Source organism: Athene cunicularia, assembly GCF_003259725.1.
Source record: "Athene cunicularia isolate RWA chromosome 9 unlocalized genomic scaffold, athCun1 chr9_part1, whole genome shotgun sequence".
NCBI lineage: Eukaryota > Metazoa > Chordata > Aves > Strigiformes > Strigidae > Athene > Athene cunicularia.
The window spans coordinates 23,299,278-23,311,984 of NW_020799110.1; the positions used below are offsets into that span (position 1 = coordinate 23,299,278).

At 44.5% G+C, this 12,707-nt stretch overlaps 1 protein-coding gene across 1 annotated transcript; it reads right to left on the bottom strand.

Moving 5' to 3' along the window:
• Positions 1–3,224: 3,224 nt before the first annotated feature.
• LOC113483467 (G-protein coupled receptor 55-like) lies at positions 3,225–4,866 on the bottom strand. The gene is made up of 2 exons (XM_026855008.1): positions 4,787–4,866; positions 3,225–4,125 (listed from the first exon to the last, which is right to left on the bottom strand). The coding sequence occupies exon 2, from the start codon at positions 4,110–4,112 to the stop codon at positions 3,225–3,227; it is 888 nt and encodes a 295-aa protein (XP_026710809.1). The 5' UTR covers positions 4,113–4,125; positions 4,787–4,866.
• Between the last annotated feature and the right edge of the window lie 7,841 nt (positions 4,867–12,707).

Here is a 12,707-nt window from a genome sequence, read left to right on the forward strand (position 1 = left end):
AAATTAACTATTCCACAGTTCTTGTCTATGTGAGTTTTCTCAGAGGGCTTCCCTCTAGCATCTAGAGTGCTACAAATTCATCTTTAGCTCGTAGTGCTGTCTTTCAGCAGAGAAAACAAAGAACAATTTTAACCCTCTCTAGTGGCAATAGAAATGCTAAAAACACTTTGAGAGGAGCATATACATATGAAAATTTCTATAAAAGCCTACACATTTCTCTTGGGACTTGCTTTTCTGAGGTTTTTCTCATTATCATTGACCACAGATGTAGTATTGCTCATGGTAAATATTTTGTTCCATTCATTGTATGTGGACATCTTTCATAAAACATAAAAGGCAATAGTGAAATCTGCAGGAGATACTGCATGCCAGGTACCTGTGCTGATTCTTTCTGTTTGGGAGATGAATGCTCTGGTTGGGATTTCCATGGTTATATGCAAATATCATCAGTGGTGTTTTCTTATAAAGCTTTTTCCTTCCCAATCCAAACAGATACTTCCTGAGCCTGAAACAGAAAATAATAGCTGTACTAGAAGAAATTTGAAAAGCAAAGGACAGATGTGCAGTTAGTGGATACTTAAGTTTGAGCTTCACTGCTTTCCTGGGTGAGTCTGCAGGAAATAGGACATTTGGCTTGTTTTAAGTGTGGCTTCAAAGCTGCTGAAACAAACACATGCCCAGTCTTTTAGTGAAACCTGCAAATAAGTGAGTAGGAATAGGAAAGTCACTTATGTGAATATGATACATGCATGAATGTCTGCAACACAGACCTTGGCAGATGAAATGGGTTGGTTGGCCCAAAGGGTGAAGTTCCCTGGCAGAGAAGCTTCACCACCTCCCATGACCCTCTATGCTTTCAGTGCTGGTTTAAACACTTCAACTATCCAAATGCAAAAACAAGCACAAGTGGGAAAAGTACTCCATAACATCTCTCTAGCCCCCATTCTCATTCTTTCAGAATAAACTAATGATTTTTAACTAAGAACTGTATGTGCTAGGAATGAGTCCTCTCAGGGGTGAATAATTTCCAAATAAATCCTGAATCCTGGGTTTTGCTTTCTTTTTTCCTCAGATGATTCATTACCTGTATTCTGGAAAACCTGTGATGGCTTTAGATTGCATATTTTCAGATTTTTTTTTCCTTTTATTTCTCAGCACTCTATGTCTTTAATATATTCTCTTGATGCAAACAGAAATCTCACTAGTCTCACTAGACACCCAGTGCCATGATTTGTATATAAAGCCCATGAAAAAAATGTCACAGCTATCCACCTGAGCAAAGAGAATGGATCAGACCACACCTGATTTGACCTGGAAAGCAAATGATGAGAGGCCTAGAAGCAATAAGATCCAGCTGAGAGCTTTTAAATAGAAAATGTTGCCTTTGCAAATTATAATTTCTAGAATGAAAGTTGTTACCCTGCTCTGATAGTGTTCTCTAGAGCTGGCAGAGGCACTGTGAGCCATGAATAGCGTCAGGGACCTCAGATGGTGTTGGGCTGTATCCTGTCTGTGGGGAGGTAGTAGCTTTTCCACACATCAGTCTGTCTGTTTCTAGGAAAAAATTGGTGGCCAGAAATGATCGAAAAACCTAGGTGAGAGGCTTGGGAGAAGAAGAAATGCCTCAAATGCTTTTAACTTGTCCTTCACGTGGTTTTAACTATGCTTAATTTGGTCAACATCCCTGCCTCTTCTAAGCAGTGTGTTGTTGCTGAAGGAGGTAGCCAAGCCAAAAATTCTTAAGTTTTCTGTCTACCAGTGCTCTAAATTAATGGCAATGTAAGTTACTTTATGATCTCTGGGATCAAGGACAGCAGGATAATAAATTAATAAGAACAGGCATACTTAAAATGGAAAAAATGCTGAGCAACAGGAAGCATAAAACTACAGGTGAGCTTCTAGTCTCAATCATAGCAGTGTAAGCCCAAAGTCATGTCAGTAAGACTAATGGAGCTGCCCTGGGCTATAAAAATGCAACTGAGATCAGTTTCCTCATATACTTTGGCATTTTCTGCCTAGAAGATATACTGCAAGGTTCTAGCTCAACATGAATATGAAAACAACTGCTTTGGTTGTCTTCATCCTCGTTGCTCAGGAAAGTGGCAGCTGGCTGCTGGGGTAGCGGTAGGCAGCAATGGGGCTCCTCCCCAGCAGTGAGCTACCTCTCTTCAGGCTGGGAGCGTGTTGTTATCTAGATGCCTGTGAGCATTGATAAGAAGTAACTTACAGACATGTTAGGCTCCTGCTGGTGGATTATTTTTATGGCCTTTTTTGTTTGGGAAATGGTAGTGCTCAGCTTGCTCCGAGGTCCAAAAAGTTGCTTTCCCCCTGGGATCCTGTGTTGCCGGCTGCTGCTTTAGGGATCAGGGCTGCTCTTATCTTATCCCCCAGTAAGGCGGGCTAGGTTTGTAACCAAGCAGGAAGGAACAGATAGATGAAAAGCCTGTGAGCAGGAACGGAGCTGGTGAGGAAGCCTGGAACTGGAATAGTCAATTAATCTGAGCTATCTGGTCACTTGAGCCAGTGGAAATATTAGAAGTGCAATGTGGTAGGCACAGGACCTGTCGCTAGAACAAGAGTTGTACCTTGCAGAGCAAGTCAGCCAGTGGAAGAGTGGCATGGAGATCTTGCTGTACCTATGTTAACCTAAAACTACCTTTGGACTTAGAGCTACAATAAGTTTATTATTTTAAGTAGCATGTGGAAAACTAAACCCGACAGGTGTTCATGTATGTGATCATGACTGTACATGATGAGGGCAGGGGAAGCAATAGAATTTAGTCTGAAGGTTTTTTTACCATAAACTCTGAGTCTCTGTTTCTCAGTCTGTACTGACTAAAGGCCTGGGGAGGTTTGCAGGTGCCATACAGATGGGGAGGCTGAAAGATGCTATCGCATATAAGTGAACAAATTTTGTTTCAGTGTAAGGAGGAATCACATCCAAAGAGATATGCATCATCATTTATAGGAAATATTTCTATTTCTTTTTACCCATAAATGCTAACACAAAATATTATGGACGGAAAAAAAAAAAAAGTTAGGAGCAGTCCCCTGGGAATGGACTTAGTTTTGGTTTTATGAACTATTTTCAGATCTGAATATTTAAAGTAAATTGCTTAGATAAGTAGTTCAGGACCCTGCACTTTCCATGAAATCATCTCCACACATCATCCCAAGTAACTAATATGTAGCACATGAATCAAGGCTTTCTCATGGCTGGTTTTTCACTGTTTTGTGTCTTCCAAGGACTCCTTTAAAACAAAATAATAACACACCCCATCAAGACAGCAGTTCAGGTTTGCCCAGCAGAGGGTGACCTGAACGATGTCTCGGAGCACTTGCCGAGAACTGGTGTGAATGATGTTATTCTTCACCAAAAAGTACACGAAGTATGCCACGTGGTAAGGCGTGAAACAGACCAAAAACGCCACAAGGTTTGTCACCACTATCTTCTCTGCTCTGGTGGTGTCTGTCTGTGGGTCGTCTGGTCTTCTGTGCTTTCTCAGACACCTGATGGTCTGAACAGTGCAGAAGGTCATGGCTGCCATGCTGCCAAAGAAGGTAATCTCCAAGGTGCTCAACAGGCCTGTGTTTTCCCATGTGCTCTTGGAGAAGTTATGGAAGCAGGATGAGATGTTGTGACCCTCTCCATGCAGTTGGAAAGTAGAGATTGTCCCAGCTGAGATGCCCAAGCAGATGACAGCACAGACCATAGCAGCTTTCTTGGTGGATCGCAGGGCGGAAGCTCTGAAAGGGTGTCGGATAGCAATGTACCGGTCTACACAGATGCAGAGGGAGATGAGGATGCTGCCATACATGTTTACAAAGTAAAGACTCTCCAAGGTGGAGCAAAACAGAGACCCTAAGTTCCAGTTGTCCTGAAGGTGGTAGGAAATTATTTTAAAAGGAAGAGTAAACAACAGCAGAGTATCCAGGAAAATAAGAGCTATCATGTAGACTGTAGATTCAGAGAGCTTTTTAACCTTAAAAAACAAGAATGACAGAGCCATCACATTGAACAGCAATCCCAGGGTAAATGTGGGGGTGTACATGATGAGCTGGAACAGTTCCACAGTAGTGCTGATATTGTTCTTGACATGGGTGTCATTCATATCTCCGGGTATGCTGGAAGAGAAGGAAATCACCTTCACCACAGGGAAGGATGAAGATCACGTTTAAGACACGGTATAAAGGCTAGTGAGGTCGCTATGTGTCCACAGGCCTGGAGATGCTTTTTCCTCTCAGGTTGCTGTGTGCTGAATTGCAGCTCCCACTAACATGGAGTGGCTCAGCACTAAGGGATCTTGGGGCAAAGTGGTGCCTCAAGGAGGACTGAGGCTTTTTGGGGTCCAAGCCTCACTTGCACTGTTACCTGTTACCCCAAACTGTGCTGCCCTATAATTTAGGCTCAGAAGAGGATAGATGTCACTGCTCCATCCCCTTGGAATGATGTGATCTATGCAGAGGCAGGGTAGTAGCCCCTGATTTTAGGGTTATTTGGATTGTGGGGATGGAGGCAATTAATTGGCTCAGGTTTCCTGAATCACAGAGCATAAGGGTTGCCCATGTTTATTAATGTGAAGATCCCAAAGAGTCATTGCCAACCTGCACACCGTCCCACCACCACTGAGCGAAGAGGGGCTCTGGTTACCTCTCGCCCTTCTGACAAGTTTGCTAAAAGCAGCAGGTGGAAGTCTCAAGCAGGCTATTTCTAGCAGAGGTTAAGTCTTTAGAAGAAGAATGAGATTTAAGAACCCAAGCTTTTGTGTAAATCAGCCAGACTTACCACAGTGGATAAATTTGTATCTGCAGAGACAGGGGTTTCAGAAAACATGCAGCTGGTTTCTCCTCTGCAAAGAGGGGGCTAAAAATGTTGAGGTAGACACCCTATGAGCAGGGGTCATGAAGTAATTCTCTTTAGGGGGAGGGTGCTGGCTTGATCCTGCCCTCAGACTCTCCTGATAAGGACCAGGAAAGCTCTCATTGGTTTCTGCAATGCTGGTCTCAGCCAGAGTTGCTTACAAATGCAAATGGAGAGGAATACTTCGTCCTTTCTTCCAGCCAGTTCCGTCACAGCAAATGTAACCTGTAAATAAAGCCTGTTGGAGATCTTCGTCAGCACCTAGAAATTACTTTTGTCTGCTGTTAATTGTTATTACTTTGAGCTAGTGCCTCTCCTACACGAGTTACTGATCTTGATGCTGTTTCATTTCAGATTTGTCAACCAGTTTTCAGCTGTGCAGTAAAAGTTCCCATTCTGTAAACCAAGTCACTCCCACAGTGTTTCAGAGGTAAGCTCTCCCACACCGTGAATTGAGAGAGATTAGGATCAGCAAAAAAGGAAATTTCTTACTTAAGAAAAAACTAGCAATTATTGTTAGGAAGCCAGAACAGGTTGGCTGTTTGCTCCGTAAGGACACAGTGATGCCCGGCATATGACTCTGCAAGTTACTAGTTTCTGTTGCAGAAGTGAGAAAAACCAGCTCCAGAAACCCAGCCTGATGAGGAGAGCGGGGTGCTGGCAGGGCTGTGGGTGCAGGAGAGCATACCTCTGGCAGGGTCAGGTTCAGGGATCCGTCCGCAGCTTCTGTCCTGCTGTAGCAGGTACAGGTTTTCTTCGGTTCCCCCCAGCAGGCAGTGCTGCTGGCTGTGTACAGCACTTAACAGCCTCCTTCCTTGCTGCCCCTAAGGTGTGGGGGTCATGGCTGAGGGGGCAGCAACCCTGTCCCCAGCACCTGCTCTGCTGTTGTCTGCAAGGGATTGTTTGAGGGGAAATAATGAAATTCGCTCGCTCAAATAGAAAAAAACAGAAAAGCCTGAGTTTTGAAGTGTTTGGGGATCGGAGTGACTGGAGGGGAGAAGCGCTCCTTGTTATGCTGCAGGTTGTTCACTGCCTGGGAGTTAAACCCTCTCACAGCCACGGGGCTGGGGAGTTTGTTGGGAGCTGGGTTGGGTTCCTGAACCTCTGAATTCAGGTGGGCCATGGCAGACGAGGGGTTACACTGATGACCTGGGCAGAGATACTGCCTGGTACAGGAGGATGGCCTAGGCTTAACCCCACATACTGCTCTCCTGTTGAGTTCCCTTCATTGAGCGAAGCAGTGTGAGTCTAACGCCAGGAGGGGACCATTACTGAGAGCCAAAATGATCAAAAGTTAATTTCAGAATTACTGAAAAGTAATAAATATTGACAGAGTTCTTACCTCATTGCCTCTGTAGGAGATTTCATTAGTCTTTTGTTTATTTGTTTGTTTGATAATTTCTGGGTCTAGATAAATAGAATTTCTGGGTCTAGATAAATAGAATTTCACCTTCTAACCAAAATGTTTACCTGAGAAAAATCTAGTTATGATAAAAAGGCATTTTAGACTAGTCTATTTTGTAGATTTATAAACAAAACAAAACAAAAAATTATTTAAAGCATAAATGCAAAGGGTAGCTCTGTTCATTCTTAAAAAAAAAAAAAGTAGAGAAGCTATAAGCAAAACAAGTTATGTAAAATATACTTAGTTTTCAGATCCTGTAGCAAGAAGCAAGCTTTTAAGGCAAGGTTTTGCTACAATGGAATATTCTCTCTTGTCATCTTACCTTTGGGCTGTATCTAGCTCTGGTTGTTGACTTTTTCTCTTCAGCTTGTAGAATTCTCGAGTCCTGTGTTTTCTTTTAAGGCGGTGGAGTGAGCTGCATGCAAAGTAACCACTGGTCAGGATGTCAGAAAGCATGAAGTGCTGCTGCTTTTTGTTTCAACACGTATTTCCATTACAACATTGGGCTCCCCACACTGTGTCTGCATACACGCACTATGTACGTAGTATGTCACACGGAGCTCATTTAAGGATGTAAATACATGGCTTTGTGGGGCCAACGTCTCTCTGAGTCACCCATTCAAAACAGTCTCCAGTAACAGAGAAGGCCCTACATACCTTTCTCTGATCTTTTTTTTTTTCTACAAGACATGATTTTATTGATTGTATGTAACATCTGTGGGTAGAGTGTTAGCTGTCAAAAATTTAAGCTAAATCCTGAGCTATCACTGTCATTGTTTCCCTTACTTTTCATGATACCAAAAAGGAAAAGGAGATCGTTGATTTTCAGTGGTCATCTGATATGTTCATTTCAAGCTGGTATTTTAAAAGAAGACAAGAGTTACTCTTCAATCTGTTTATACTCCTTGGGATCAGGGAATATACCCATGGAGAGTGTCAGGTGCTGGTTTTGTTCAGGGGGGAAAGGGGAAAAAAAAGATTTTTTGCCTGTTGTATGCATGTTTGCAATCTTCTTACCAAAGGGGGAAAGAAAGGCCAGAGGCGTAGTTTTGCTTGGTCTTCTGCATACCTCTTAAGTATCAAAAGTGAGGATTATATTGGCTGAATTCAAACTGTGCATCTATGAAAGAGGTGGGGGATAGATGAGAGAAAAAATAGTACTTGGGGTTTCCCCATGGTATTTCAGTTGAAATGACTCTACTTTAGGAAAAAAAAAAAAAAAAAGAAATACCACCAAGGGGAAAAATCATGACAGAAGGTCTGAGTGAACTATACCTCATCGCATTCTTCAGCTAGGTTTCACTTCTGTGTATCCAGTAGTGATCTTGGGACCATGACTGCATTTTGGATATTAACAAACAACCCCACACAACATGGGAAAGTACCACTACCATGGAGAGGCACTTGGCACCTGAGCCAGCCTGGGTGGCAGGAATGGAGGCTGCTGTCAGTGTGGGATGTAAGCCCAGCTGCCGGAGTGCTCTCTGTGCTCCTGCCCTGCTCCAGTTCTGATACTGCCACTAATGCTTGGAGAAGATGTGTTCTCTTCCCCGTTCAAGGTTTTCCCCTCACATACTTGGAGCTTTCTCTTCTTCCTCATTTTCTCTTTGATACTCATATTTGCATGCCACCTAAGCACTGCCTACCTCTCCAGAGGCTGCCCAGAATCATGCCCCCCTGGGCGTGCTTGCTACACAAAGCCCTCTGTGGCTACATGTCTGGAGAAAGATGCTTTGGAAAGGGGAGGATGAGGAAGCAGCAATGCCAGGGTTGGCACGTCATAGTCTAGCCACCACCAGCAGTTGATGGTTTTTTTTTTCCAGCAAACATCCTCATGAATTTTTTAGGGGGGGATCTGAGGAGAAATGGTCAGGAAGGCATGCAGGGTGTGCAGATGTACTTGGGACAAGGTGTGAAGCCTCCTCTCCCTTCAAAATCAAAAGGGTGAAAAAGGATGATGCTGATGGCTGATGGAAAGGGGAAACTGAAACCGAATGAGCAGCATAATGGAAAGGATGGGATAGCCCATGAAGGACTTTCAGACTGTTGATTAATAGTGTAACTTGTGATACAGGGGTGAGAAACCTGTGGGCAGCCAAGGTAGCTTCCTTTTCTTAACAAAGGCCCTACTTTGTGCTAATGGGACATGATTCTTCATTAAGTCCTCAAGACCAAGTGTGCTGTCCCTTTTCTTGCAGACCAGGGAGAAGAGGGCCACATGCTGCAAACTCTGCTCTGTCCTTGGCACCTCTGTGTGTGCCACTGATGCCACCAGCACGCAAAGCACCTGCTGCTTCCTGCTATTTCAGATGCTGAGTGCATCATCTTGTTCCTTTTTCCTGATGAAGAAGCCGTTTCACACACTTTTTTTTTTTTTCTGGTATTGAGGACTTTGCCATATGGTCACTGCCACACAGCCCTCCCCTTCAGGCCATGCACGCATCCCTGGGTGGCAGCCAGTGAAGCTCTGCTGACTCCCTGTGCCTGCCCGTGGGGCTGGCCTTCTCCTTGCAGTGCCCGGTTGTGCCAGCCATCCCAAGGCACTGCCAGTCTGCTGCTATGCCCTGACACCGGACCGCACTGCAGACTGCAGTGTCGTGGTCCTGGCTCTTCAGCTGCCAGTCCTGGCTCCCAGGAAGAGTGTCAGTATGGGTGCTGCTGACATCTTTCCAGTTTAGGAGCTAAATCAGTAACCGTTGCACCACACAGGGTTGTACAGTGGAGACATGGTGTTTTTTTCTTGACCTACATCGAAGTCTAACTAGTGAGAAAAATATTTGCTCTGCTTGAGAAGAGAGAGCATCCACTGCTGTGATCCCTGTGCTTTCTCCCTTGATTTCCCCCAGATGTCCTTCAGGTCTTCTCCACTTCTCAGTTTCATTCACCTGTCCCCTGCCCTCCCATATCCCAAGGACCCTGGATTTTCTCTTTTTTGAAGGGCTGCTCTAGCTCAGTGCTGGGGAGGAGGTTTGGAAGCCAGCCAGAAGGAAACAGCATGAGGTTGGGCAACAGAGGCCTCAACCAGATGGGATGGTCCCAGACAAGCCTTTACTGCTAGAATGTGCTTAGTTGGGGTTGCCATGGAGGGCTGAGAGCATCTCAGAGCATTTTGGCCTTGCCGTGAGGCCTCACTGTGTGGCACCCAGGAACACCAACCTCTCCCTGTGTCCCACCTGGGACATGGGCCAGGAAGCTATTGGAGCTTGCTTCTGCCTACCAGGGGCCATGTACTCGCCTTGGGCCATTGCAGCATCCCACCAGGGCTGCCGGCAGCCTCTGGGTGAGACAGAACTGCGATGAAATGTCCCACCCCGTAAATCCAGAGGCTCCATAGAGCTGTTTGTTATTGAGCTGCTCCACCTCGTGGCTACAGGAAAAATGAGAAGCAGCTTCAGCCCTGCGATGTCTCTGTCTCTGTGGTTGATCACCAGGAGGAACAGCTTATCCTGTAGCTCAGTTTATGCCCCAACCTGCCTTCACCAGCCCGCGCACTAGACTTGTCTTCAGCCGCCTCTCCAGCATCTACAGCATGGACAGCCCGGGGGTGATGAGAAAAGGGAGAGCCAGAAGCTCTCATGGTGATGGCTGGAGAGGAACAGCTGAAGTGAAGGTTCTCTGCAGAGCAAGTGACCATAAGCACTGCCTGTGGGCTGCTGCTGAGGCTGAGAGGCCGGGGCCAGGAAGCTGCTGTGCCAGCACAGAGGGCTGACCCCAGGCCATGGCTTTTTCAGGGGTGTTTAGTGTCCTCTGACAGGACTGCGGAGAAGGGTTCTTTCAATGCTGGAGGAGCTAAATATGCATATTGGGAGAGCAGGTGAACTTGATCTCTCTCTTTGAGCCCTGACAGGTTTAGCTTTGAAGTGATCTAGTATTTGTTGAGAGATGCGTCTCAGTTTCCACAGAGAAACCAGTTGGGGATGCTCTTGTGGGACTCCTGAGGCCAGGTCAGCAGGGTGGGTATTTTCTGTGTCAGTGGTCCTGAGAGTGGTGAAATTTGAAACTGGTGAAATGTGTGTGAATGAACCTAAAGGAAACTAAATTTTTCCCAAATCTTCTACGTTCTGATCTAAGGCCCAGGCAATTCATTCCCATGTCCCTATGTCCTTATTCTGCTATCTCCCAAGCTGCAGCACCAACAGCAACAACTTGGTGGAGATCTGTCTCTTGTGTTGCAGCTTTTGTGCTTCTAGTTATTCTCCAGCTCTGCAGACCAGGACCTTCAAGTGGGGCTCATGCACCCTGGCTGAGAGCCTTACGTACCACATCACAGTGTATGCCTCTTTCCAGCCTAATGACTGAGTCATTTTGACACTTCTAAGGTATTTTTATATTTTTTTTCCTACTCAAATCATTAGCTACACTGATCTTCAACTCATAATTACTTTTGAAAGACCTGAGACAGCATTTTCGTAAATCAACTATTTCCCAACAGGTCATACAAACCTCCAAACCATAAGACACTCCCGCACCCCTGACATGATGAGACAGGCACTTCAGCTGTAATTTTGCAAGGTGGGAAAAAGAAAAAAGTTACTGAAGATGATCAAGAAGATCTGATTTTATTTTTCACAGTGCCGAAATGCACGTATAACTCTAGAAAAGTAACTGCATAACTAGATCTCATTTCCAAAAGCACTCATACACATTCTGAGCCAACTGGGCTACGCATATGGCTGAGGAAAAGTGCCCTGCTGGGGTGCACCCCATGGTGACTGGGAGAGCACACATGGCTCACTGGTCCATTCCTTCTTAATGGGAAAGGTCAGTTTTCCTTGCCTTGTTTCTGGGGCCTGTGTAATGGTCCAGAGTGTGTCTGTGAGAAATTGTTAGGCATATTTTTATGGCAGCTCTCATGGCAGGGAGGGAAGTTCATTGAATTTCATTACGAGAAAAAAAGATGAATTGGAGAAGAACATAAGAGCTGTTTTAGGCAAGAGAAAAAGTTCATCTAATACAGCATCCTTAGGCTGAAGCCAGCAGTGGATGTTTAGGGGAAGTGCATACGAAACTGCATTCCCGTTGCTGATAATGCTTTCAGTAATAAGCAGTTTAGAAAATAAGGAAAGTTTGATCATAAAGCCTCCCTTAGGTGACTTTCCTCTTCCCATATCCCAAAGTGTTTTTCTGCTGAGGCCATACAGATAAAGTGCCATGGATTGAACAGATCTGCATGTGTCTATTTAGCAGACAATTCTAGCATCTTTATGCTGAAAATGCCAAAGTGTTTTATCCATGTATCTTGAGTATTTTAGGAAACCAGCTGGATATTGATGAACTGTATTACCTAACAACTGCTGCTTCAGGAGCATTTCTTAAAAAGGAAACCCAAACAAGCTGTGTGATACTACAACTTAATTTTTCCAGTGTTTAGTAGAGGTAGTTTATTTGTTACAACTGCTTAACAGAAAAAGCAGGTAGGTTGCTGAATCATGGTTTCTGGTCTTCCTGAGGTAGCAGGAACTGAAAGACAGAAAACTTCTGAGTTTAGATAATTAGTGTGAGGAGATGAATTAGTTATAAATGCACTGACAGCAGTCAGAATTTGGGAATGCTACTTTTCCCTGAATTTATATTGATAGCATATTCCTCAAAGAATATATTTTTTCCAAAATTATACATTTCCAAAAGTTTTACGGGGGGGGGAAGGAAACTTTAAAAAAATAATTTATTCTTGGAATTCATTTTGCTTTCTCCGTGTTCAGCTCTATTAATTCATTAGGTAAACTGTGTACCATTGTTGTGGCAAATGTCATCTCATGATCTACTATAATATTAACAGGCCAGCAGCAATGCATATGTTTATTATATCATGACATGCTAGTATGATTTAACTTTGCTATCACCAGAGGTAGAGTGCACAGAGGATTTGGCTGTTAATGAAAATCTCTTTTCTTGTCACAGGCATAGTTGGACATGTCAGTTTGGTGCTTCACTGGCCTTACAACCTGTTAGCTCTGCGAGCATTGTGCTGATGAGGTGCGGTATTTGCTGTGCCTAACCACACCGCTTTTAGGGTGACTTGTGTGTCTACACAAGCCATTGCAATGCACCATGGCAGGCTTGCCGGCTTGATGCTCTCAGGTCTGGGGTTTTCCATCCTCTCTGAGATGTAACGGTTCTGGAGTCAGTCTGGTGGTGTAGGGAGGGTCTGTTATCTTTTCCATTTTACATGTGGGGAATTGAAGCAGAGATAAGCAAAATGACTTTCCAAAGGTGATACAAGACACCAGCAGCGGAATGTGGTTTCCCAAATTCAGATGCCTCCCTCCCAGTGCCAACACTCTGTTTTTAGTCAGTTCCCTCCTGGCTCCCTGTCTGCAACCCAGGAGAGACAGCATTGCATCAGTCGGGTCTGGATGTTCACACCCCTTCTAGAAGTCCTACATTCTTCAGAAATAATTTGTATGTCTGCCCTTTCATATTCAGAATTAACTGTTCTCG

Excerpts from the sequence above, each read along its gene's own strand:
- LOC113483467 (XM_026855008.1), bottom strand. The coding sequence starts at position 4,112 with ATGAATGACACCCATGTCAAGAACAATATCAGCACTACTGTGGAACTG.